The following is a 26814-nucleotide window of genomic DNA, read 5'->3' on the forward strand; positions in this document are numbered from 1 at the left end:
AAGTTAATCTAGGAATGTATTTAAATGATATATATAACATCAATAATTTACAATGAACATGACATTTCACTATACATCGAACTTAATTCAACAACATACGATAAATAGATCACCAACAATTCAATATCTTGAAAAAAAAGTATAACACTGTTTAATCAGAAATAATCAAGGGCATCTTTGTAGATTATTTGTAGATAATTAATGCACCAAATAACGCATTATACATGTACATGTTATATGTTACACAAAATATGTACATGAAAAAATGCCTAGAAAGTAAGCATTTGTTAAACATATGCAATTATGGTGTCCATTTGAATTGCTTATATCTGTGCAGCAAAACAATCGTGCATGGCATTCTGAATACTTCAATGCGAAATCTGGAAATTCAATGCTTACACAACAACTCTTTTTGTTCAGTTTCCTCCCCAAATGATAGCATAATTAGAAGAAAAAATGTTAAATACTTAAGAAACAATGACAACATCATTTATGCAAGAGTGATTTTTTTTTTTACAGCGAAAACTTGACAAAGGTCTCGTTATGTGGGTTTTTTCACTTTCAATCTACATGCTTTCTTCTGGTGAGGAAATACAAAACACTTACATTTTCCAAATAAAATTGAATCCAGATTGCAACCTTAAAATTCTTTCTCGAATCTGTCTCATTATGTCAATTATCAAGCATGTCAAATTACCAATCGCCTGCAGTAAACCATCTAGCACACTTGGAAGTAACCAGAGGTTTCAGAGCCGTCTATTATCAGTTTGTAATCACTTTGGATGATTATTTCTTATGCAGAGGTAGAATTGGTACTGCAATGAAATTTGTCCTCTTCAAAAGTACATTGACCATCCTTGAAATACTGTGTCCCCAAAGGGCAGTGCTGTATGACCTCTTGACCTTGGACGCACCATATATATTTGTTGCAGATTGATTCGTGGGGGAAATATACCCCATTCCTGTTTGGTTTGCAAGGGAATTCTGGATCTGTGAAAAAAGGAAAAAATATATTTTAAAAGTATTAAAGCAAAGGAAATCATTTTTGAAAAATTTAAATATTAAGCAAGGTGATTGTTTAAAATTATACTAATATTTTAATGGATATTGATACATAAAGGTATTTAAAGTAAAAAGGAAAAAAGTGTATGGTTGAAACAAACAATACCTATCACGTCAACTTCCTTTTCCTGCCTGATATCACATTCTTGAGTTTCTGGATTAAAACACAGACCTATACTACATCTCTGTACGTATGTGTAGCCATCATGACACTGTATATACTGATAACAGTTGTTAGGATGCGCACGCTTGTCACGTGATACGCCTGCACAGAAGTTAGCTGAAAATATATTTTAAACATTTTATAACCCTGATTACATTTTGTAAAATAAAAGGTTTTGCAATTTTTAAACATTTGTTTATGTTTTTTTTCAAATATCGTTCTTTGGGACAGGAATAAATGCATTATGTACAAAACTGTGAATTCTATTGGCTTTTTTTATCTTTCAAACTATGACCAAGTTCTTGATTTATATTCATTTTTCTTAAGTTTCACATTTCTTTTTTTCACTTTCTTGAAAATTAGTAAATTCAAAACTTCAATATATCAATATTTTTCCCTGAACATTAATAACGCCATTATGAACATAGAAGACATAAAATAATTTTTTTTTTTTCAATTTTACAATTAAAGCCATTTTTACCTGGAATGACATGAATTTCTTTTGTAGTATAAAGTTTTCTACCATTGGGCATCGTGTCTTTATTTTCCACAACACACCTCACCTCCATTCCGTCATGTTTTCTATTCGGTGTGAAGCGGAATTCGTTCGTGACGAAGGATTTACAGTCTGTTGTATTTTCATGGTCAGGTTTGTTTTGGAATGGAATCTGACTGGTAAATTCAGCACTTCCTCTCAGTCTGATTTCCCAGTACATTTTTCCTTTGGGGTACCCCACGTTTCCTTCACATTTGAACCACTCCCTTGGTTCTCGGCTGTCGATTATTTCAGTAGGTATCGTAATCGTCGGAACATCAGGTTTAGCTGTAACAAAAATGATAAAATGTATCTGTAAAATAACAATTTACTTTTTAATGCCAAGAAAATATTTTGTTTGCTTAATTCAATTCAATAAGCGATAAGTTTACTGGACATTTTTATTGTTCTATCGGATTAGCAAATAAACATTTTTGCCCAAATGAACTGTTGAATACAAGAAATGTTATAGGTTGTAGAAACTCATATTTTAGAATAAAATTACCTTTAATATTAAGTCTGCCAAATGCTTCAGGTACAGCAAATGGTACAACGGCCGTGCAGGAAAATTGACCCTCATCCCCGCACTCCAAGGAATAGACCCAAAGAGTGATATTGACCTCATACTTGGAAGGTTTATCAATGGTGGCTCTGAAGCGATGGCTGACCTCCTTCTCCACTTCAGGATTGGCTGAATCGTTATAGGCGATAAGTATTCTAGAAGTGTTTCCATTGGAGGCATGTTTGTAAATGGAAATCGACGTCCATGCACCGACATGAAGCAGACGACAGGATAGTAAGGTCACGCCTTCGTTCAAGTAAGCATCTGCTGATGTCATTTCAAGGCCTTTAATATATTGAAATGTATTTATGAATGTAATCTCAATCATATGCATTATATATTAGTAAGATTAGGATATTATCGGTATCAACTTCTACACTATCTCTTTACAACAAAACTTAACTTTACTTGCATTAATTTTCCTTTCCCTCAGAAATTCCAATGAAGAATTTCTCTCAAGTTGTTTTTTGCATAGTGTTGGATAACTTCTTGACCTTATTTAAAGCAATGAAATTTATTATTTATATATACCTGTTTGTCCACATCTTTGGCTTGTTGGATCGAAGCACAGATTGTCTGGACATTGCTTGACCTGCATGTTTGTTTTGGTACACTGTATATATTTGTCACATGTGTAGGGATGTTTAAGAAGGGTATTATCACCAATGCCAGCACAGAGACTCCCTATAAAGAATAATTCATTATTACAACAAAAAACAATATGATAATTTCTGTCAGTGGCTAAATTCAAATTTTTTAAAAATCTCTTTTTTGTTTTGTTAAAAGTAGCTAAGCCAGGAGTAAATTAATATGGAAACTAATATTTCTCTTAACACATTTATAGGAAGTATTCAGACAAGTTATGATAATTATGTTTATGTTTACAAAGAAAAATTCGCTTAGTGAAGTCTGACGTTTAGAACATTTTACGTCAAAATTATTATTCTAAGTTATATTTATCAGAATTCAGTCTTTCAGTTTTGAAATAAAAGATATGCATTTCCCTTTCCTTTATAGGATATTTTTCGTATTTGATTGAAAATTTGGATATCATATTTAACTGCATGTATCAAATTATTGTTTATATACGAATAGTTATGAATGAAGACGTAGGCACCATCTTAGCATTTCGCCAATTCCCATTCTGTTTTCTTTCTATGTTAAAAAAAAATGGCTGACTAAACGTACTAGGAACAATCTCAATGGTTGCAACATCTTCCAGTGCTACAGAGGAAAGCCCAGTATTGGTCTGCTTGACAACACACTTCACTTTTACATCGTTGACGATTGGAGGTTCCTTCAGTTCAAGTCGTATTGTTTTGATTTGTCCACAGACGCCACTTCTCTTTGGGCTATTATCGGTATCTGTATTACAGAAACTCATTATCACACAAACTGCTTCTCTAAGAGTTATATTCTGTATCTATATACCAGAAAGCAACTCAAATATTTAAGAAATCACTGTCTAGTTAGTATGGTATGCCGGAGCATCAACGATAGTGGGAAACATGGGATAATTTGCATAACGGGCGAAGCCTGTTATGCATATATTATCCCATGTTTCCAACTATGATTGATGTCCCTGCCATACCATACTAACTAGACAGTGATTCCTTATATTTCCATTTCATTGTAAAATAAAATTGTAGATTTTATAGATTTTAAAAATGTAGACATAGATTTAAATCACACGAGGACTCCCATGCCAATTTCATTATTCCTTGGCCACCGACATCAAACACAATGGCAGCCGCACGAGATTTACATGCATATTTTGCCCCCTTAGCGTCAGACACAGAGACAGATGCGCACGAGATTTGCATGCATATTATGCCTCCTTAGCTCCTGACCTATCGACCTTCCTAATTTACATTCCGGTAGAGTAATTAAACAATCAACTCCGCTAACTTTCAAAGAGTTATCACAGAGAAAAAAAGTTAGAAATGGAAATATATTACTGTAAATGTATTATATTTGACGTGTACGATATTTGGCGGAAATTGAATTTTCAACAAGTTAGCGTACATTTGATTTCGCGCAATCTGAATGTGTAAGATATACCTGTATGATATACAAGGCATTTAGCGATGTACTTGATTTAACGGACTCTGCTTACCGCCAAAATCGCTAATTAGAATACACCGCTAAATGTGATACGTTTACAGTATATTCGGACGATGTAATCTTTATTTCTCTGTTTGACATTCGGAGTTTAATTAAGAAAAAATCTTATGTTATCGATCATTTAATAACGATAAGGGATTTTTACATGATAAAATAGTCAAAAATTCCTCCCTGTAAATTTAGACATATATTAGTGCTTACTCCCTATTCTTTGGAATGAATCCATTCCCTGTGCTTTGAACAGCCATTCAAATTCTGATTTTACTGATGGAAATCCTACATTGATGGTACATAATAAGGGCTCTTGTAAAGCTTTGCCTTCAATGATCTCCATAGGCAAGGTAACTTTAGGTTTTGAAGGCAACACTGCAAAGAACATAAAAGAAACGACTTAATTTTAAACATATTTATGCTGGCTCAAACAAGGTATATACCGGTATATTTACACTTTTGGGCTCAACTCATTTATCAACCTTTCCATAAAACCCATGAAAATATACATCATTCTGAATTATTTTGAAATGAAAAATGTTACCAAGGCTGATTTTTAAAGAGAGTTTAACTGCAGCTATTTGTTTATCTTACATTGCATTATAAGATTACTAACAATTAATTACAAGAAAATAAAAAAAAATCTTACGTTTTAATTCACCGCCACCTATATACGAGTAATCTCCCTTGTGAACTTTGCATTCGTATCTTCCCAGATCTCCACACTGCAACAGGAAACTGATACGGATGGTACCGGAAGCACTATTGACATCAAGGTTCAAGTAAAGCCTGTCTTTTATATTGGGAGGGATCTTGATCATTTCATCAGACGTTAAATTCATAACGAGGTAAGGTTTTCCCTTGTATGGCATATTTCGAATGATGAGGAATTTCCAGTCGTCGAGATTACCAAAGGTACACGTAACCGTGGCATTCTGGTCACCTTTCGTTCCTATCTCTTTTGTTTCAGCTGTAACTTTCACATCTGCAGAGTTTGAAAATTAATTTTATTAAACCATATGATTTGAATGACCCTCGCCAACATATTAAGGAATTGATATTGTCGATTCAAAATTTTCATATATTTTAACTTCCGTTTTAAAACAATTTTAACTCTTTACATTTTTATAATAATGCTAAACGTGCATATTTTAATTCTTATTTAAAAAATCCATACTTACATGGTGTTGATAATGGAGTTTTTGATGTTGAGGGGGTCGGTAATAATTCTGTTAATGTAAATATATATTTGTTATCAAAAAGGCGACAATCAAGTTATTAGAACATGAAAGGGTTCTTTCAAAAATATTCATTGACATATACAATTTCCATATTTTAATCGAGGTACCGAATTTCTGTCGACAAGGGTCGTTCATTTTAGTTAACATTAATTTTTTTTTATTCTTTATTTATACAAAATTGTATCTACTAGTATCATCTGAATTTACTAACGATATTAATCTAGATTGATTCATAATTTTTAAAAAAATAAGTTTACAGATTTTTTTTTCCTCTCGGTTTTCTTACCTTTTTCTCGCTCTGTTGATTGAATATCTATATTTCCTTTAATGCTGGTTCCCGTTGTTGTTGTTCTTGTTGTCTCTGATATTGTTGTTTTTGATGTTGTTGTCTCTGATATTGTTGTTTTTGATGTTGTTTCTAACAACGATGTTGTTACTGATGAAGATGTTGTAAAACCTAAAAAAAAAAAAACAGTATCGAAGTTCATGTGTTTGATATCGTACATTTTTAATAAGTTAGAAATACCATGCAATACATTTTTAACAATGATCATTCATATATGTATTTTCATATACCTGCCAAAAAGTTTTTTTTTTAAAGGGTCAATAAAAATGGGAAAAAACATTTTTCAAATCTTCTCTATTATGCTTTAATTCTCGCTGGTGTAAAAAAAAACATACATGAAAAATCAACCACAAAATTATCTAGCAACGCATACATGTTCAACAATGCTCACCCTTAATTTCTGTAGTTTGGTCTACTGCGGTTGTCGTTGACTTCGACATAAATGCAGTTGTTCCTTCTTCAAATGGCATTGCAGTTGTTTTCTCTTCCATTTCATTTGCTTTGTTAGTTGGGACAGTTGTTGTTTCTGGATCAGATTTGATAATTTCTGGTTCTTCGTTCTCGACAACAGATGGCGTCTCCTCGCTTACTTTCACCGGGACAAGTGGTTCTTTCCTACTAAACTCAGGAATAATTCTCTGTATCTTTCTAGGTTTCTCTGATGTTTAAAAAAGTACAGTATAGTTACTCATGTTAATCTGTTTTTACGTCTATCGGTTGAAGACAAATTCACAATCTCCCAAGGCAAAGAAAATGGTGCAAATGCCGTTTGAAAGTGTTCAAGCAAATATGATAAAAGTTAAAAGCAAACTTGACATAATGTTATTTAAAACAGAATAGACTGATTTGTGATGTACTTTTCTTGAGATTTTCTTCGTACGAAACATTCAGAGTATGTGCCGAACTTTTAATAGTGGCGTTGGAACCTCTCTTAAAATTAACTAATTGTTATAGACATCTACATGTTATCAGTCTTTAGGCCGTCAGTAGATCCATAATTTGTTTATTAAAAATAGATTAAAACATTTTATATTCAATTAATTATATTGTACACAAGGATTAAATTTAAAGCTATTTTGACTAGTGTTGGCAAATCGGACGATTTTTAGTAACCGGTTACTCGCTTCATCTTCCGATCGAGTACCCGGTTACTCGGATGATTTTTCGTAAAAGTATCCACATCTTTTATTTATATTATGCTTTACTTATCGGTAGTAGTAATACACAATTATACTGTATATAGACATTGTATTTACAATACACACATGCGATATTGTCATCGAATTTTGATCTTAGATTAAAAAAAATAAGAAATTTGACACACGAAGAAGACAAATAAAGACATTGTCAATCACCGTCTCACAATGCTTTCCTTATGCTTTCCTTTTCAGCCCCCGAAATATGTCGCTATCAAGAAGAATAATAATTACCTACATACTCCGTAATTAATGCTTAATTTGTTGAGATTTTGAATCAACTGTTCTTTCTTACAGTTACCTTCAAGCTTGATTTGTCTGAGGCGGCATGTCGTTAAATTATCAAATGAAGTAATCATAACTCAGGCCTTCAAAAGTTGTATACCCCCAAGCAATCAAAGCTATCAATTATATAAACTGTGAAAACTAATCAAAGCAATTTGCTCCACTACAACCATGTATAAGATCAAGTCTAACGGCACCTAAAATTATGGAAATGTGTCAGTATATACATTTATAAATTAGAAAACAATCATTGTATATGCATTTACTTTGTAGATTTTTTTTTTCATGCGAGTAACCGAATAGCAGTTATACTAACCGACACTCGCATCGTTCGATGGTTAACCGGTTAACCTGGTACTCGTTGCCAACACTAATTTTGACCATGAAATCGCTTAGATACCTGTTTCAGTGTAACATTAACGTATCAATGCATTTTTTTTTTCGTTATAAAGTGTTATGTTTCTTTGAAATGTCAAATACCTTTAAATTTATTTTGTAAATGAACTGATGTAAAATTTCTTTCATTAATTTTACATAAGATTTTTTAATTAAATGTAATTATAACTGACGCCTACAGGAGTGAAAAAAAACGCATTTAAACGCCAAATTTAAATATTTAATCTTCAGAATATTTTTATGACAAAAAAGAAAGTCAATAAAAATTGTTTACTACATGTAGTTTAAAGGTTTAAATTACAAATATATATCCATGTCGCCATTTAATGTTTTCATTTTATATATAAACATGTAATATATTTAAAACATGCTACGTTATGACATGATGCAATGATATACGGACCTGTTGTTTTTGGAATAGCTGCTTTGGGAGTATTTGCTTCTCTCACTTCCTCTATAAATCGTCTTAGCTCTAAAAAAAAAAAAAGGTGCCAAGAAATTATCATCTCATTATGAAAATTAAATTATTCAAGGGAAATGGAAGGAATTTCTAGAATATTTTATTTGTTGGCACGATTTCTTTAGCCATAAGAGTTTTAAGAAGCTATCTTTAATTAATTTCTTTCAAACTTATTATTGTATAAAATACCATAAGAAAAAAAAGGATTTCTGAAATTTTTCATCAATTACAATGCCATTGAGATAAAAGTTAAGGAAAAGACAAACGGCCCAAGGGTTACAACGCTCACTCGAGTTTTCTTGCCTTTGCTTATATTTAATTAAATTTTGATTTTAAAAAAAATGAAAGAATCTTTCCTTATAATGTCAAGAGAAAAATGAAACTCATAGCCCCAATTAAGATACCCCATGTTTGCTTAAAGAGATCTGATATTTCGGTCTCTAACTTGGATCCACTTATTATGGATATGCTTCAATACAATTTGAATAATATAATCTTGATTGTTTCTGAATATTTTTAGCAGATTATTTCTCTTTTATACATTCAAATAGGAAAAACCTGGTTCCGAATCAACCCTATGCTTTACGTTTACAATTTTGACAAAGATATGAACTCGACATAACAATGAAGTCCTATTACCAAAAAATGTTTTCTAAAAGAACATCAGGTGGGATCAGTTTCCATGGAGGAAATAAGTGTTTGTTTTATTTTATCATCCCTTCGAGAATTTGTCATTTATATCAAGTCACCACCAAATGCCGTTTTAGGGTTGCAAATTTACTTCTGTAACTGCCTATAAGCAGTGAGGGTTCAGAACCGTCTGTGACTCAGGATGCCTGCTTATACAATTTCATCTAAAGGACCGGTCCCATGTATTACGGTGGGATTCAAATCCGGGACATAAGGATCAACTCCTTACTTTAAGCATCTACAGCAAAGCTCTAACCGCTGCACCACGAAAAGAATGGTATATTTTTTAACACAAGATAGCTATTCCAGTTGACGCCATTTTATCTAAAAATAGTAACCAACGGAAGGCACGCTGTGGCCATTTTGACTCTTTCGTTCGAATTTGTTATGTGAAGTAAACATTGATATGAAAGTGAATGCACTGGATCTTTGCAATGTCAGTTGGAAGTAGCTGTTTAAGTAAGTAACAGGGAGTTTTTCTAAAATATTATTTCAATTAATGTACATAAAAATCACTTCATAAAGATAGTTTGAAGGAAATGTACTTTCAATGAATAGTATAGCATATCCTAAAGTTTTCATACATTCATTTAAGATCTAAAGAAAAGTAAGATTAAGTACTTTCTAACGATTTTTAACACAATTTATGATTTTTTCACGAATAAATTAATTCTCTAGAGAGTCGCAAAAATTCCCACGAAATTTTTTTTAAAAATTGTCTTCATCGGGATCGGAGACATATTTGTCATGTAGTGATTTATGTAAAATAAAGCATTACAAGTTCATAAAAGGGAGTAAATTAAGTTTATTTTGACTAATAATCATATATTTCCTATTTTTTTAATTGAATATTATTGAAAACATGAAAATCAGTTATTTGGATATTTCCTTTATTTCAATCACGCTCGAGATTCATCTCGAAGTTGTCTTTCTTGATTAGCTCTCCTAGGTGGTAGAAGTTGTGATTGTTTGGGTATTTTGGGGCATCAGTATTGACTTTATTCCGTATAATTTAATGAAAAGTGTGCTTATTCCTTTCATCTTTTAGACTTTACTGCCCAGAAACCAAAAATTTAATGTTGAAATCTTTCTTTTAATTTTTAGGTGGAATAGCTACACAAGATGGAGGAAAGAACAAATTGACGACAAATGATGTTTGATCAAAAACTCACTTAAGCTTTTAGCTCAGGTGAGTTGAAACAATTCGGCTAATACATATATTAAAGCAAAATCTCTCTCCTACCTTTTAGCTTCGGTTTTTCTGGAAACTTGTCGACGTTGACAAATGACAAATCGACATGAATACTGTCGTAATCGACAATGTTGTCACCGATACGAATGGCTTTCATATTGTTGTAAGTAAAAGGGACTGAGGTGTCCCGAAGGGTGTTCTGAATAATGGACGGATCGCGTAGATGTTCCTCGTCTTGGAAAGAAAGATCACTGTAGGTATATATGCTACCGTTTCTGAAGAAAAAAAAGATTTCGTTATAAAAAGGTTTATCCTTTTTTTCAGGAAGTAAAAATTGAAGTAAACACTTATGATATAAATACATTTAAGGTGTACATGTAATAAAGCGTTAGTGGTTGATGATTTTACATCCACTTTGCATGTATGATAGAATTGATCAACCAACATGTATGTCCACAATAATTTGACAATTGGTTTTGACTGCAATTTATATCTTTTTGATCGTGTTTGAATAAAAATACGAAATGCTTGTTTTTTTTTTTATTCGAGGATGGTATATTTTCTATTATTACAAGTACGGGAAGCTATGTATTTAGATGTACAGAAAAATGAGTTCTTTATATTATATATGGAAAATAGTTTGCACTATTCAATTGTCATATTATCATATCATATTAATTATCAATTATCATATATGGAAAATAGTTTGCACTATTCAATTGCATGATTTCATGATAACATTAAGTGCAATATTCTATAGAAAAAATCATATTGAAGAAAATGTGCATGTGCATTGACGTTTAAACACTCGTTTAATTCTAGCAAGTTGAAATATATAATTATCTTACATTCAAATCGTTGTTTAAAGGTAATAATGATACAAATAACATTAAAAACTTTGAATACTCAATTGCTATTATTTTGTTTCTAGATCAACAATATTTTATAAACAAAAAAAAAACTGATTTTTGGAAAATATAAATCTGGGCCTGTGCTTTCTTATACCCATTGAAGTGAAATAAACAAACCTGAATAAATATAACATGGTGTCAAAATTCAATATAAGTGCAAAGTTGCAAACCTTTCATTAAAGTGATTTGCTTTGAAGGAAATATAACCACAATTCATCAATAAACGTCATAATTATCTAAATGAGGAAGCCAAAGATTTATTATAATGCACACCTTTATACCTGAGAATATTGCTAAAAAGGCATTTCTTTAATGATATTTCTTACCTTAGCGCATTCACGCTTGTGCCGTAAAAATATCTACTTATGTTGCTTCTGAGGACGAGATTATTGATCTAAAAATATATACAAAATGTTCATGAAAACCAAATGTATAATTAGAGGTGAAGCAAAATATTTATGATGATATAAAATATAAAAAAAGACGTTACATTACTCAAATATTTTGTTAATGTTCAGTGATTGGTTTAGATGAATTCCCCTAAAACAATTCAATTAGATGTATATTTTTATTTGTCTTTTTCTGACATTTTTTGACTTGTAATTCAAGAATACTGAGAACATATGAAACATGAAATGAAATAAAGAGGATCTGGTATGTTGATTGGATCTATATTCATCTAAATATATTAAAAGATCAACAGAATTGCATGTGTTTTCTTATATGTACAGACAATGTGTCTTTTTCCATTTAATTTTAAAAAGATACAAGGAAGTTTTACATGTTTCTTTTCAAAATAAATAGGAAAGGAAAATCTGCATTATGACTTTAAATGAAGCCCAAAACATTCATAAGAAACAAACATTATAATAAATCTAAATTAAGAAAATATATTTTCTCTTCTCAATTCTGTACATTTATAATTTATAATTATTAAGCCAGTTAAAAAGATGGTACATTTCCTCGTTTATGGAGACAAGTTTCAGTATATTCCTCCTAGACTATGAAGTGAATGAGAGTTAAGCTCTAGAAATGACCTAGCCATTAGACAGAAATAAGATCCTTAAAAGACATTCAGCTATACATAAAAACCTACATGTCTAATTAAAAGTAAATAATTGTCTCTTTAATACAATCATTGTCTACAAGATTCCATAAGGTCTTGTCCATACGATGCATTATTGGTTTATATATCTCAGAATTTATACATGGTCACTTTTTATCTCATTTAGATGGTACATGTGTATTCAACATTCGTGTATAAATGAGTGACATTTCGAAAGTTTCTTACTATAGGGCTGTTTGAAGTGTTATAAGTTTTGGCTAAAACAGAAAAGTGTGACTGTCCTTTTGTTAGTACTCTAACACATGTACTTTATTGCATGTTAAAGTCACAACAATTCGCAAAATCTGTTCTGTATTTTTTTTTATTATTTGTTTTCTTTCATTTTTATAGGTGTGTTGAAAAAAATCACATTTGTGAACAATTGCGACACAATGCTATGCGAAAAATGTTTGGTAAATGATAACAAAATCAAAAATATGATTTAAGTCCTCGTGAATGCGTAAATCGTTTATAAATTTCAGAATATGTTGTTTTTTTTCTGTTTAAAGCCCTCAAGTCTTCTGAATCATTAATTTCTGAAGAAGAAAATAATCAGAAGAAACAGGTAGGTGAGAAATATATTTCAGACGATATAAGTTTATCAATTTTTTTGTAATAAATGTTCTCCTTAAATGTTGCACTTGTTTTAGATAAATTGTTTTTTATATAATTTAAGCTTCACATTCACAGTTAAACTGCTGGTGTTTCATTAGCTATTATCTATCTGTCATATATATAACTACATGTATATATGTATAAAAATTCATATACGTGGTCAATCTACGTACTTATGGCGACAAGTTTCGTTATGTTCCTAAAAAAAATTATGAGGTCTATTGGTGTTAAAGCCTAACAAGACAGGATAACCATAAGACATGAGGGAATCTAAAAACCATTGGGCTACATTAAACCCACACATCTACTTATAAATATATAATTGTCTTTTTATTCGATCATTACCTCCTAATTTCTTTTTATAAACTATAGTATTTACGTTGCTTTGCTTAATTGTCCATTTTATTATGTTTCAGTATTTATGTGTGGTCATTTAATAATTCAGATAAATGTTTCTCCTTTACTCTTGAGCGAATATGACAAAAACATTCAGAAGTTTAGTGTTATTTTTTTAAATGTCCTGAAAGTCAATTTAGAAATTCAAGAAAGTTTTAGACGTTATGTATTTTAATGAAAAGGTTCATGGGAAAACAGTTTGTGTAAGATATACATAATGTGTAGAAATATTTTCTGAAGATATTTTGAGGGAAAATAATGTTATGGGTTATATATTTTATATCCAAAGTTTCTTATTTGTAATAGACTTTTTAAAAAAAATTAAAACAGTTTTTTTTTAAATTAGTTCAACCGTGCTACCGGCCTTCATCAGTCGTGCAACATATTTGTATATGTACTTGCTAGGCATTTAAATAAACACGACTGAGAAAGGCCTTGTTCATGTAACACAGTTGAAATCTTTCAAAAAGTATTTCAAAGTTTCTTGTATTATGTAATATATACGACATTTAAATATATACATGTATAAAAATATATATTTATATATCTACGTACATCATCTTCAAAAGCGCTGCTGAACTGTAAAAACATTGGGCTTGATGAATTTGACATCTCTGAGACAAACTTTTTGTTGAGAATACGCATGTGCGTGATTGCTAAAATCATAACTGAAAAACACAAAGAAAATCACCATTAGTATGTTTATTTGAAACAGATACTGAGTAGTTGGATATTAAGCAAACATGCATTTTCTTTAAAGCTACTTGTGGGTTGAATTTTTGCCTTCTTTAAAACAATATCTTTATCGATGCTTCTTCCCCTTTTCTACGTTTTTTACAATATTTTTCTTGTATATTCAAGTCTGTTTTTTATCTGTACTGTGACTATAAAAAAAACTTGTGACTTGGAACTTTTACTGCTAAGAAATATTTTTCTGAAATATTACTTTATTTCAAATATTACCTAAACTGTCTTTTTCTTCAGATGATGATGAATCTGAAAATAGATACATGTATATATAAAAGTAATCTGAATTTGACAAATGTAAATACAGAAAAAAATACTTATAATTACGTACCAAGAACGCCATGTCTAACATCCTTTTTTGCTACGGTATCACATGTAACTTTTTTAGTATGGGCACCAAAAGATTTATGCCAGCCGACAAATCATTACGGACGCAATAGAAAGCATGTATGCTGACATGTAAACTAAATGTTAATATACATGTCAACATTACATATATCTTTGTGGACATGCAATCTGTGTTGTCATGATAAAAAAAATGATATACAATGCATGTGTTTCTATGTCAACCATTAGTGGTGATTGATTTACTGAGTATGCGAAAAATACAAGACATGTATTTAGGTATAGTATTAACATTGAAAAGTGTGCTTTTTTCCGGCTTTACTCTTATGAGATGCATTAAAGCAAAAACAAAAATCAAAACAAATATTTTAAAAATAATCAAACAAAAACAATTTAAGTAAATAAATAAAATCAACATAAACATATGTTTTGGAAGTCTACACAGTTTTTTCTGCATATCAAAAAATAATTAAGATTCTTGATTCGGATTTCACTCGTATACAGGTTGTTTGTAAATAAAACATGTAAGAAATTTTATACTGCATCTGAACATAAATATGTCATGTTACATTTTGATGGATTACACATTGCATTCATCTTGCATACATGAATTTTTAATATGCGTATCTGATCCAACATTTTTTACGAATTTTTATTAAAGCAAAGAACCTTCTTTTTTTTTCTATCTATAGCAATGTTTCCTCAATGTGATAAAATATATTTGGAACGTCAACGACTGCAATACATATATATTCTACAGTGTACATTTTTGATACAGACAGACTTGTTGGCACCATGTTAAGGTAATTTTGCAATATCATTAACTGATTTTTTTTTATTATAATCTCAAACTTTCATGATGTGGAATCAAAAATAAACAAATCCGACGAATTTCTAATAATCTTCAAAGTTTTCACTAGTCAATTTTTACATTCTTGTAAAGTAGCATTGTAAATGTGTAGAAAATTATCAAAATGTATACTCTTCTTCTTTAATATTTCGAATTCGTAAGTATTTTGATCCTTTCACATAACCACTTCTACATGTACAGTATTAGAAAGTTCTTTGAAAAGACCGACTTTTCCAATAAAATAATAGTTTTGATACAAATTTTAATGAGATGCATTTTGACAAAATCAATTTTTCTGAGTCAAATAAATTTATTTGCATTCTGCAGTTAGATACCAAACGTAGTTACTATTTATTTTTAGTTAGATCATAGGAGAATGTTCTGCTTATTACTGCTTATTTAAGGGATATATTCTACATTAATTATACCTATTCATTTGTTATTCATTGTATTCATCTTGCATATTCGACATTTGAATAAATGTACACATGAGATCTATCATTGCTATGAAATCTTTTATTTAGATCTTTTTTTGAATCCTGGAACATTTTTCCAAGCATAGCTTTGTTTTCCTTATTTTACATTGTACATAAAAAAAAGAATTTTGGAATGTCGACAGCATTAATATTTTACATTTCTGACACTGATAAATTTTCTAGTAAAATGTTAAGGTTAATTGAGGTTTACAGGACATTTTCAGGTTTGTAGGTACGAATTCAGGTTTGTAGGACAAAAAAAAAACAAAAAAAAAACCCACTAAGCTATCGAACATGAAATGTGTCATGTTCAATTAATAGAGACATAGTGGTACGATAAATGTGTCGTGTCACTTTGACATTGTCCACTTCTTAATCCGATCACACTGAGCTTGTTAACTTGTTACTGTGTAGACAATTAGTGTAACAGTTTTTGTCATTAACATAACTGGAAGAAATACAAGATATTCCGGAAACAACATATTTCCGTGAAGACCTATTCCGGCTAACTCCTAAGTTTAGCATTGTGCACTTTTTTTGCACATTAGAGCACAAAAGTGATAAAAAGATATTCTTCTTTTTTGGGAGAATTTTTTGTCCCGAAATATGTTCTAATAATGCAAACATTACATGTATCAATTAAGAGAACATGCATGCGATACTAGGAAAACGAACAGATAATGGTTGATGAAAAAAAGTTGAAGAAACCAAATACATGAAAAAAAATCTGCTTGGAAAGCACTCAATTTTCACTGTGTTTTTGTTTGAGCACGGTTTACCTTTTGGTAAACGAAAAACAGTTATTTTAACATCGTTAAATTTCATTAATCTCAAACATTTTTATGACCCTGGCACAAGGAAGTGGTCTGCCTTCTGAATTCTTATTGAAAATTTCCTCACGATTTCTCGCGAGAACACACATAATTTATGTCGACAATCATGGCGCCACACCCTCCCTAATGGGTCCCGTTTTACAAGATGATCAAAAATTTATAGACGTTAAACTTGTCATTTAATGTTTTGGAGAATGAAATTTACAAATGGATGTTATTAGTGCCTTATTTAAGTAATAGCTGGTTAAGTCTTTAATTTCATTTCATTATTTGAATTCTTCAAAAGTTAAGCTTCAAATATAAATTTCACATTTACCCTCACTTTTTGTCTTTTATGTTTTTATTCTTTAATACATTGTACACAATGTAAGTAATTTATATTGTTTTGAATTGGAAATATCAAGAATTGTTTTTATTGACATCGCAGTGAAGAATTTTATTTACATAAATTACATGTACTCGATAAAAGATATGTGTTTTGATAAATTATTTACTTACTTTGCTTTAGAACAAAAGAGTGCCTTTCTTTACAAGACCCTAATTACAAAATGTATTATATTCTTTTAAAAAAAGAAGAAAATTATACATGCAGTTCTAATTATTTGGAAAAAATAAGACTATCTAATGTTTTCTAATGTTATTTTTTTTCACTTTATATAAATTTCATCAAATTAAAAGAACATTGTTTTGCTCGAAATACTTTGAACAAATTCTTTTCTCTTTTAAGCGTGTTCGTCTGAGGAACTACAAGAAATGTAGATTTTTAGTGTGTTATAAAAAAATGTTTTAAAATTGATTAATTCTATCTATATCAATATAGAATTAATAAACCTGTGACTTTCCTTGGTCCTTAGAAAATATCATCGATATCACCTCTTATACTGAAGAATATACATTTAACAAGTATTCGTTTCATCCAAAAAGACTTCAAACAGCTACATGCATATGTACATGTACCAAGTTTGGAACTGTGTTTTTATTTTCAGAGAATTATTTTTTGTACACATCCGCGTGCAAAATTTAAATGCAAGCATGCTGTAAATGGTCAAGTGCTCAATTCCAAGTTAATTTTCGGATAGATTGTGAATTGGGCATATATAACTTTATATTCCGGACCCTCTGATTAACTGCAGTCAAATTTAATGGGATTGTCTCTTGATCTCAAATGTACGAATGCTAAATAGGCTCATTCGATATTCGACTTTTGAAAAACAAGATTCAAGATTCAAGGTCTAGATTTAAACTAACCAAAAGGAGTATTCAACATTTGATTCCTCCCCCCTTTTGCTATGCTTGCTATAAAGAAATCATTAAAATCTCAGTTTTAAACAAACAAGTCATTCTTTATAGTTAAAATTGAGCAAAAGGGGTAATCAACTTTAAACCGCCTTTTGATAGGTTGATTTAGATTCTGAATCTCGAAACTAGTATTTCGAATCTCGTATTTCGAAATTCGAATCTTGAGTGAACATTCTGGGCTTTCGTACAAATGAGCTAAACAGAAGAAAAAGAAAGTATATTCCCCATGTCATTGTTTTTATTCAATGGGCTTTACAAACGAAAAACGAACATGTATATAATCTGTACATGTTTGACGAATTTATGACTTGTTAAAGCATAGTATGGAAACGAAGAGGGGATCAATATTTATTTCTTTAAAACTGACATTTAATTTGATTAGACGTTTGAACTATTTTTTCACATTCACGGATGATCTGGAAAACATTTTGCACCTTTAAAACAGGATAACAGCCTTATGGGAAATCAATATCAAGTCACGTGACCAAATGTTATCTGTCACCTTTTAAAAAAATCATTGTAATGGTCTGACATTTATTTCAAAAAGTGGCCACTTTGACCTTCACCTAACACATTCTTTCGTGAAGACTGATTGATCTTCCTTAGATTTGACAATCAATTTTAACTTGAATGTGTAAAGGGGTGAACTTTAAGGGCAATATCCTTGTTTTGAATTTTAGAAAAATCAGATTTATCAAATATCAGATTTTACTCAACAATTTATATTTTTAAGGGAGGTATGATATATTAAGCAATTCGGTTTCATGCACTATTAGAATATATAAATATCCGTAAATGAAATGTAAAATTAGATGTAAGTATATTTTAAAACCTTTCGTGAACGTTTAAACCATAATATGTTTTAAAATATACATGTACTATGTTCAGAATTGCTGATAATATTGAAATACATTAAATTCAAACACTGAGAGCTTCTGCAAACATATCAACTGTATAGAGATAATTTTTGACTACAGAATGATTCCATGTGGACATTTCCAATACATACAAGCCTACATGTACATACAAAAAAAAAGTCATGCTGAGCCTGTCAGGAATTCTAAATAAAAATATATAGAAAATTAAAATGAACACTAAATGCCAATTTTTTTTTGCTGAGAAATGCCTTTTCATTGTATTTTTTAGACGAATGTTAACTGACATGAATGGGATTTGGTCATTCAGGGCAAAGCAAAAACAAATCGTTAACTTGTTTGTAAATGTTGATTTTACAGCATTTTCATCGGTCGCCATTAGTGCTCCACACGGTTCTCGTCGCGTCCGCATAACTTAATGTCCCGGAATGACCTCGACACTCTGTAAGTCGCATAAACTATTTTAGTGATGGACAGGTTTGTCGCCATTGGACAAAAATAGAAGAAAAAAAAGTTTATAAGAATCACACTTACTAAAATAAAAAGCAGCTAAAAATAAACATGGTCTTTTGGACCAACATGAGGCTATAAATGATTACACACTATTAAAACTGTCAGAACGTCTTGTTTGGTCAAAAGAAATATAAATGCGTTGGAGCTGTTGCGATTTTATAAAATATTTTCCAGAAATTTGGCTAATTTTTTTTTCTAAAAGTTTGTTCAACTTGTTGCGTGGTAGCATAAGGAAATACAATAAAGATTCAATGCATGGTATTCAGTCATTCGAAATCAACAAAACATAATCGATCAATATTATGTCCATTCCCAATTTTTTTTTCCCTGTGAAAACTCATTGAAAGTAAGGGGAATTTATTTCTTGATAATTCTGTCGGAATGTAAATTAGGCAGGTCGATAGGTCAGGAGCTAAGGAGGCCTCATATGCATGCAAATCTCGTGCGCATCTGTCTCTGTGTCTGACGCTAAGGAGGCCAAATATGCATGTAAATCTCGTGCGGCTGCCTTTGGGTTTGATGACAGTATTCGAGGACTATTGAAATTGGCATGGGTGTCCTCGTGTAATTTAAATCTATTTGTATGCATTTTTAAAGTCCAAATCTACAATTTTATTTCACAATGAAATGGAAATATAGGGAAGCACTGTCTACTTAGTATAGTATGCAAGGGACATCAACGATAGTGGGAAACATGGGATAATTTATGAATAACGGGCTTCGCTCGTTATGCAAATTATCCCATGTTTCCCACTACCGTTGATGCTCTGGCATACTATACTAATTAGACAGTGATTCCTTAAATGTGCATGTATACATTGTTGACACTGTACTCACCTTCTTGTAATGGTCTTAGTAAGATGAAAGTAATAGCAGATAATAATCCCGCCAAAATCAAAATCGTAATGATAACCATGGGAATGAGACATCGTTTCCGACTCATGCGCACACTGGAGCGCAGAGGAACAGTTATTTTGTCAGCTTCCTTCGCGGCACGTTCTCGACTTAAAGTACTTTCCAAGGGTTTTTTGACGTGCAACGTCGAAGTGAACCCGTTTTCAATATTGTTATTTAGCATTTTAGAATGTTGAATGTTCTTTGTATGTTTTCCATTCCTTATGGAAACAGTTAATACCAGTGAAGTTTCTGGATCGTGTTCTCCGGGTTTTTTCCGGGACCGTCTCGAATTTTTTTCTCCATGATGCTGTTTCCTTTTTGATCTTGATTCGTTGTGGATATTCTAAAAAAAAAAAAAGTTACGTTAATTATTCAGTGGGGAAAAAAGAATATGATATATATTAAATTTCTTTTTACAAACGTGAAAAATAATAATTAGATAATGTCTCAGACAAATACATGCGAGAAAAATGCTAATTAAGATGATTTATGGGATTTTATGGTACAGGTTAAAAATCGTGCATAATTAATTATTCCTATATAGTCAATCAAGCGATTTAATAAGTTTGATAGAAAGAACTTTGTCATGCTTGTAAATTAAAAGGTTTTTAACAACAGGTCTTTTAAAAGCAGAATAGATAGCATGGGAGATCAATGTTCGTGGATTTCGTGGCTCACCTTCATTCACGAATTAACGTCCCCGCGAACAATTATTTCGTCAACATACAGGACTGTATAAATTTATTCATACCGAATTTTTTGTTTATCTGTATTACAACGAAATTATATCATCGCGAACCACGAATAAAAATTATTCCCAAGGATTCATAATTTTTTAAAAAGATTTTTAAGTTTTTTTAAATGGTGGTTTAAGCTTTGTAATTTGAAAATTCCAGATAAATCAGATGTATTTCCATAAAAGTTTCGAAATCATCCAGTCCCTCCTACGTCAATATTGGCCTCCATTAAAGATGTATTGCACTTAAAATACACTGTATACATTGGTATACCGGTATTCTCTCTCTCTCTCTCTTCAAAGATAATAATCTTTTATTTAGGTTTTATTCAGATTGAATCTTTAGAGTAAAAGCTAAATCGTAAAAGGATATTCTTCAGAAAATTTTAACCATCTTACCTGTTTATTATAGCGTAAATTCCTATTATCGTCATACATTTTGGCATACACTTACTTTACGAAAATATTTTCATCGTTATTCAGCATCACATGCATTTACATTTTACATTTTTCCTTGCAGAAAGGCAGCATTTTTCTAAACTATAATATCCAGCGTAAGAAACACACACAAACACCACACAGAGAGAAACAAAATGGCGAAGATGAAGGTGGGTCGTAAAGAAATGAAATGTTGACATTCGTTTTTGACATATTACCGATTGATGGAGGAGTTTCCCACTTTCCTTAAAATACACTACAAACATTCTTAAAGTCATGAATTAAACGACGCATTATTTTTTCAAATTTTGGAAATACATTTTTTGAGCATTGTTTAAATAATACTGCATGGAAAATCATATAAGGTGTAAGTTTAAGATACTGGGCGCGGATAATTAAAGAACGACATAAAAAAGATGAATAACCTTACTAAATGAAATAAAAGTATTTTTAAGAATAATATCAAAATTCTTTTTAGTTTGCAATTGCTTTTTATACAAAGCAATCTTTTATGTTAATTTGGGCAAGTTCAATGTATTTGTGTAATTGTGATCAACAGATCAAAGGGATGAGCTACATGTATTATATTAATTTTTTTTTTGGAATTTAACTCCCAAATTTGCTATTTGAGTGAGTCTATGATAAACATGTATGAAATCTACAATACTGCAATCTATCAATACCTATTTACTTTGTATCATAAATTATATACATTTTAACCTCCAATGATACATGCAGATCAAGCAAATTCAAAGAATTGTGATAATCCTCTTTTGGTGTCTTAGTGTATGGAATGCCATTATATTTATTGCATATCGTTTCAGATATGAACATTCTATCAAATGCATGCATTCAAAAGTAGTCATGATAGTTAAAATTTTTGAAAATGAAGTCAAACATGAAGGTCAAGGGGTCAAAATTCATAGCAAAGTCGGAAACATATTGTCACGGGTATTCATGTGTCAATTATTAAAGTCGTATTTCTTCTCAATCAAACGTTATAAAGAAAGATGCAATATACGATAAATTTCAAAGTCACAAGTTCAAATTAAAAATCACGGTCCTAGCAAAAGTACATGTACATGTGTTATAATGTGAAAAGCCTTCTCTCTTTTCTCTTTCAAAAGTTGAGGCAGATTTACATTAATGTTAATATTTTGAAATGTAGACCAAACTTCAAGGTCAAAGGCACAGGGTAAAAATCAAAGTTTTGGAAAGGTCTTGGCACAAGTAATATACATGTGTGTGTTTTTGTCTCAAAAGTTATGACCAAAGTGAAATTTTTTATTTAATGAAGAATGTTGCTTAAGGAAGCTCTGAACATTGCACACTGAAGAGGTCTACATATAGGGTAGTTTTATGCAGTTAGAGTGATCTGCCCTTAGACGTCGGATTTTTAAAAAAAAAAAAAAAATTGACAATAAATTACAAAATTTTTAATAGAATAAAATATTTTTAGCATTATATGAGACCAAGAATAAGTAATTGAATTCATTATTTTCATTAATTTTCCCAATGTAAGTAAACAGCAGTGATTTCTGCTAATAAATATTGTAGTCCATTGTAGAACATTTTTCCACGCACTTTGAAAAAATTACGCACTTTGAAAAATTTTTTCAAAGTGCGTGAAATTTTGGACACACTCAACGCACTTTGAAATTTTTTTTCAAAGTGCGCTAAGAGTGTACATAAACATTTTTACCATGGAGGCATATAACGCACTGTGAAAAAAAATATGTATGAAACAAAAAATTCTAGACTTAAATTTTAATAATAGAGAGAATCAATTTGTAATAATTATATTTTTCGAAAAACTTTTTTATAATTTACATGTACTCATTTAACCTCATTGAGAGCAAGGAGAAGACGAGTATAGAAGGTCTCTCATCCCAGCTCTTTTTTTTCTTAAACATTGTACATAACCGTCGGTAGCAAATTAAAAGTTGACCCCCAGGTAACCCCAATTTTAAATGCACACATATATTATGTATATCTTTGCAAAACATTTGTGTGCCTACATGTAACCCTCCCCCCCTTTCCGGTACTGATGCCTATGCTACACCCAATTATATGTATTTACATAACTGGTAAGACGTTGAAAACTTTCAATAGATTTAAGTTTACATAAAATGCATGCAAACTGGAAAAAATTCAGTACAGTAAAGCATTAAAGCGAGAAAGAATTTTCAAAGGATGGAAAAATCAAAATCGCTCACTTTCACATCCTGAAGTGACCTCATCACAGTGGAGTTATCAAACAGGTTCAATTATTTATCCTACCTAAGATTTGCAAGAATATTGACCAATCCATACACATTTTTTCAAAGTGCCTGCACTTTGAAAAGAAATTTTATTTTTTCAAAGTGCGTTGCTTTGGTCCCAATTTAACGCACTTTGAAAATTTTTTCAAAGTGCGTAATTTTTCAAAGTGCGTTGTAACACAGTTACCCTATGTAATAAATGAATTAAGAAGTCTCAATACGCACACTTTTATATGATATATTTTTCTCCGAGTCCAAAAAGCAGTTTATGTTAGTGTTTAGAACTTCCTTAATTAATCAATTTTTCATTTTACATACGTAATTAAATTTTAGGAAAACATGCGTTTATTTAAGAAAACATAAAGTTTATTAAGTGTATGTATTTACTGTTGGAATTTTACAGCGTTTCTAAAACATTGATTAAAATGCAAATATTCTACATAAATTGAATTTATTTTTCATTTTTAATCTTTATTTATTAATCTCTATTTTCAAACGTGTAACATATAGATTAAGAAAGAATATTCCTTCAAGTTGATATAGGACGTAAGATCTGAGTCTGAGATAGAAAACATCCGAAAATCATACTGATGCATCATATGAAGTTTACAAAATTTGAACTGCAACTTTAAAAGAAAAACCTTGGACTAAAACTGACATGATTATAAGTCAAAAACTTTTGTTACATCTGTAACAAATTACTGTACACAACATTTATATGTGGTAGGGACATAAAATGTATAATTTTTATATTTAAATAGTAAACATTTGCAATGCTTATGAAATATTTCCCTATTATTGACGTCGTGTAAAGTAATCTACATTGAGTACAGCAGATCCGTGCCTTACTATCTATCTACAAGTATACACGTGTATATATATGTCATTAAAATCATTCTTTCTAGACAATGAATTTAAAAGACCAAAAAAAATGTTTTATAAAATAGTCACTATCTATTTAATATATGTTCATGATGGGTTAATACACTTTTTTTTTTAGAGGGAATGGGATTTAGTTCATATTAAATGCATTACCGCATTGTAAACTGTGCGTTGCTTGAATAGAATTTGAAATGATATAGAAAGGAAAGAGAACTTAAATGTTTTATACAAAGTATACTCAAAAGAATTCATTTGCAATTCATAACCAAGTGATTAATTATTCATACCAATTTCTGATTTTGTAAAAAGGTAATAATTTATATTTTTCACAACTTCTTCTTGTAGTCAAGAAGAAATGAAAGATTAAAATGATCATAAAATGTCCGAGACGAAAGCAATGTTCTTTTTATTGTCATTATTTATTACTGTACTGAACTTTTCGAGATAACTTTAAGGCTCCTCGAGTTAAAGGTTATTGTCCCTTAGATGAAATCATTGAAGGATTTTAATTTTTTATTGTTTTAAAATAATTAAATACCTCTTCCTTCATCCCTCCTTCTTTCGTTCACTTCTGCAATCTCTCTCTCTTTCTCTCTCTCTCAATGTATTTCTTTTGTGTTGCTTTTTTACTTTTAACAACCAAAAAATATTTTTGTATTATCATCATTATTTTCAGTCAAATACCTTCATTTTCAAAACAGGATGCAACACCAGTTCCTAATACATGTATGTATATAACAATAATCAAAATCTGTACTTTTCCAAATATTTCTATGACACTAATTATAAATGAAATTCCAATTAACTTTATTTTATTACAACAAAGTTATAGAATGAGTAAAATGTTAATTAAAGGGTTAATTAAAAGGAAGAAGAATCCAATTTATCTTAATGAACTACTGATCCCAATCATTATTTTCTCATTAACAAAGTGTTGGAATATTTGATCTGGCGCTATTTTCAAAATGAAAATATGCAAATAAGCTTATGATTTATGTACAAAATGATTTAATTTTTTCTTAAAGTTAAACGCAGTTTATCCATGAAGTCAAAAAAGCAACAAATTCCAGGAGAATGTATTTTAGAGAGTCTGCCTTTGACATTATTGTCGGTAGTTAAAAAGTAGAAAGGGCAGTAGAGAGCACCATCTTCCTTTTTTTTCTATAAAAGCAAGGGTTTTGTAAAGAAAAAAAAATAAACGAAAGTATTGTACTACAAAGGGTTGAAAAATATTAACGAAACAAGTGCCTGTTCATTAGAGAACCAGTTTAACTGAACAGAGAAGAGATTTTCGAGTTTTATCTTTATATAAACCGATGAATGAAACTACAATCATTTAAGTCAACTGAATCTTCAATTAGTAATTGAATGACTGAACTCTGCACTTCAGTCAATTTTCAGTAATTTTTCAGTCACATTTCACTTAAATGAATGGCAGAGTTCCATTATGTATTTAATGTATCGACATACATGTAATTATATTGCTAAATACATGTATGACAAGATTATATGATACAATAAACGAATTAACATCACTCACCTTTCTATGTTCTACTGGAATAAGAGGCAATTCTCGATTACTGTAAGTTGGAGACAGTTTTAAATGTAATGGCGAATTGGGTTGTGAGCGATCACTACACGATCGAACACTCCCCGAATGTACACAGCCATCCACTTCCACGGGTATCGGGGGTAAAGCCCGCCCCTTGTTTGCGGACACTGGGGGAACGTACTGAGCGTCACTGACCACTGAGGAGGAAGTGTAAGAGGGACTCATGGGAGGAGAACATGGCGGGTGCGAACCGGAAGTACTTCTCCAAGAACCGGAAGTTGATCTTCCAGTTGCTGTTGGAATGTTTTGTAGGTCTTGTAGATTAAATGTGTCCTCTGGAAATACCATTCCTTGCTTTCTTTTTCGAGTGTCTTGTGTTTGCTGGGGGCAGTAACCATAATGTTTATCTTCCCTTGGTCTTCCTGGGTAGTCGGGTTCGATTCCATCAAAATAGGTCGCCCAATTAGGCGTCCCCATTTTAATTGCTAGATTTAAACTCGAATCAATCGTCAACCGTCAAAGAAAAGAGTGTAGTATTGGACATCCATCAACTTAAAATAGAATGGTGTATAAAAGTGTTTTCCAGCACCTGAAACAAATTACTGAAAAAGAAACCCCCACTTATTCTATCAAAATCCGATTGTGATGTGTACAATATTCACTGATAAATCCACTTAAAAAATATAATCCTTTCTTCAGAAAAATCCACTAAGTTGGAAAAAGGTTTCTAGAAGAAAACCTGGTTGAAATCACCATATGACTTTGTATAATATGAAAACCTTCTAGGTCATCGCTCCTTTGTTACGGCTGTCGTTTTGAATTTTCGTGATTGCCAGTTTG

The 26814-nt window shown here is 30.8% G+C and overlaps 1 protein-coding gene across 2 annotated transcripts; it reads right to left on the minus strand.

The window, feature by feature from the left end:
- On the minus strand, positions 1–26814 carry LOC134280195 (uncharacterized). 2 transcript variants are annotated; one of them, XM_062762613.1, is made up of 18 exons: positions 25963–26814; positions 20046–20448; positions 14234–14266; positions 13826–13938; positions 11481–11548; positions 10295–10518; positions 8305–8373; positions 6416–6682; positions 5965–6135; positions 5619–5666; positions 5087–5422; positions 4648–4812; positions 3511–3687; positions 2854–3006; positions 2266–2607; positions 1707–2048; positions 1169–1342; positions 1–990 (listed from the first exon to the last, which is right to left on the minus strand). In XM_062762613.1, exons 1-18 carry the CDS (start codon positions 26449–26451, stop codon positions 794–796), a joined length of 3771 nt encoding a protein of 1256 aa, XP_062618597.1. In that variant the 5' UTR covers positions 26452–26814; the 3' UTR covers positions 1–793. The 2 variants fall into 2 exon arrangements, with proteins under 2 accessions (XP_062618597.1, XP_062618598.1); XM_062762614.1 differs by lacking the exon at positions 25963–26814 and adding an exon at positions 21241–21365.

The sequence above is a fragment of the Saccostrea cucullata genome, unplaced genomic scaffold, assembly GCF_032062105.1.
Source record: "Saccostrea cucullata isolate Sc308-1 unplaced genomic scaffold, CSIRO_AGI_Scuc_v1 ctg483, whole genome shotgun sequence".
NCBI lineage: Eukaryota > Metazoa > Mollusca > Bivalvia > Ostreida > Ostreidae > Saccostrea > Saccostrea cuccullata.